Source organism: Camelina sativa, chromosome 17 (assembly GCF_000633955.1).
Source record: "Camelina sativa cultivar DH55 chromosome 17, Cs, whole genome shotgun sequence".
Taxonomy (NCBI): Eukaryota; Viridiplantae; Streptophyta; class Magnoliopsida; order Brassicales; family Brassicaceae; genus Camelina; species Camelina sativa.
In genome coordinates this window covers 904,726-906,218 of record NC_025701.1, presented here as the reverse complement: position 1 = coordinate 906,218, position 1,493 = coordinate 904,726, and the positions used below count along the sequence as shown (strand labels likewise).

At 38.2% G+C, this 1,493-nt stretch overlaps 1 protein-coding gene across 1 annotated transcript in view; it reads left to right on the top strand.

Moving 5' to 3' along the window:
- The window catches only part of LOC104759055 (protein SPIRRIG), a gene marked incomplete in the record, with an annotated part of 19,989 nt that overhangs the window by 14,212 nt on the left and 4,284 nt on the right, over window positions 1-1,493 (top strand). The window contains 4 exon segments of the mRNA XM_010482027.1: window positions 1-254; window positions 604-912; window positions 1,070-1,376; window positions 1,464-1,493. Of these exon segments, the coding sequence (XP_010480329.1) occupies window positions 1-254; window positions 604-912; window positions 1,070-1,376; window positions 1,464-1,493 (900 nt within the window).

Sequence of the window (1,493 nt, the reverse complement as noted above, 5' to 3'; positions counted from 1 at the left end):
GGAAGAGCATGGGCATATGGTGGTGGTGCTTGGGGAAAAGAAAAAATGTGCATGACTGGTAACTTGCCGCATCCTTGGCGTATGTGGAAGCTTAATAATGTTCATGAAATTTTGAAACGTGATTACCAGCTCCGTCCGGTTGCTATTGAGATATTTAGCATGGATGGATGTAATGATCTCCTCGTGTTCCACAAGAAAGAGAGGGAAGAAGTTTTTAAAAATCTGGTTGCCATGAATCTTCCAAGGAACAGCATGTACGGTATCATCGTTCTTTTCATCTTGTTTCTTTTTTCCTCTCCACTGGATTGAACATAATGCTTTTGTTTCTTTTTTTACTTGTTATAGCTGTTTATATTTGTCTAGTAAAATGAATAAAATTGTCAATTTACTTGCATGAGTTAGCATGGGTGGGTCTCTTTTCCAAAGCTTAGTTTGACTAATGGTTAAGGCTTCTATTCTTTGTTAGTTAGTTTGCTAGCATCCTTGGATTGTCTTCAGTTTCTTGACCGTAGTACTCATGTGGCTAGTTAGTTATTATAGATGAGAATTTCTGTCTTCATTGATCTGCAGAAGTGTAATTTATTATTTTTTATTTTTTCCTAGGCTCGACACAACCATTTCAGGATCAGCTAAACAGGAAAGTAACGAGGGAAGCCGCCTTTTCAAATTAATGGCGAAGTCTTTCTCGAAAAGATGGCAAAATGGAGAAATCAGCAATTTCCAATACCTAATGCATCTCAATACCTTAGCAGGACGTGGATACAGTGATCTAACACAGTATCCTGTATTTCCATGGGTTCTAGCAGATTATGATAGCGAGAGCCTTGATTTGTCAGATCCAAAAACATTCCGCAAGCTTCACAAACCAATGGGTTGCCAGACACCTGAAGGAGAAGACGAATTTAGAAAACGGTTTGTGATGTGCATTCAACCTTTGTATAGTGCATGTTTCCCTTGTTTTCTTTGCCATACGTCAATAATTTCTTGTTAACTAGCTATGGTTTTATGATAGCATAGTTGTATCTAATCTTTGCTTATTATGCATTCTTTTTCTTCTGCTTGATTGCAGATATGAGAGCTGGGATGATCCCGAGGTTCCAAAATTTCATTATGGTTCTCACTATTCAAGTGCGGGAATTGTTCTGTTTTACCTTATTCGCCTCCCGCCATTCAGTGCTGAAAATCAGAAGCTGCAGGGCGGTCAGTTTGATCATGCTGATAGACTCTTTAATAGTATTAAAGATACTTGGCTAAGTGCAGCAGGAAAGGGAAATACTTCAGACGTTAAAGAACTAATTCCTGAATTCTTCTACATGCCTGAGTTTTTGGAAAATAGATTCAGCCTTGATTTGGGTGAAAAACAATCAGGAGAGAAGGTTTGTGTCAGTTCAAGGTCTTTCCATTGTGTTTGATTGCTCCTTTCATGTTGAGTTTATATACTTATATTTCCTGCATAATTTCAGGTTGGTGATGTCTTTTTACCTCCATGGGCT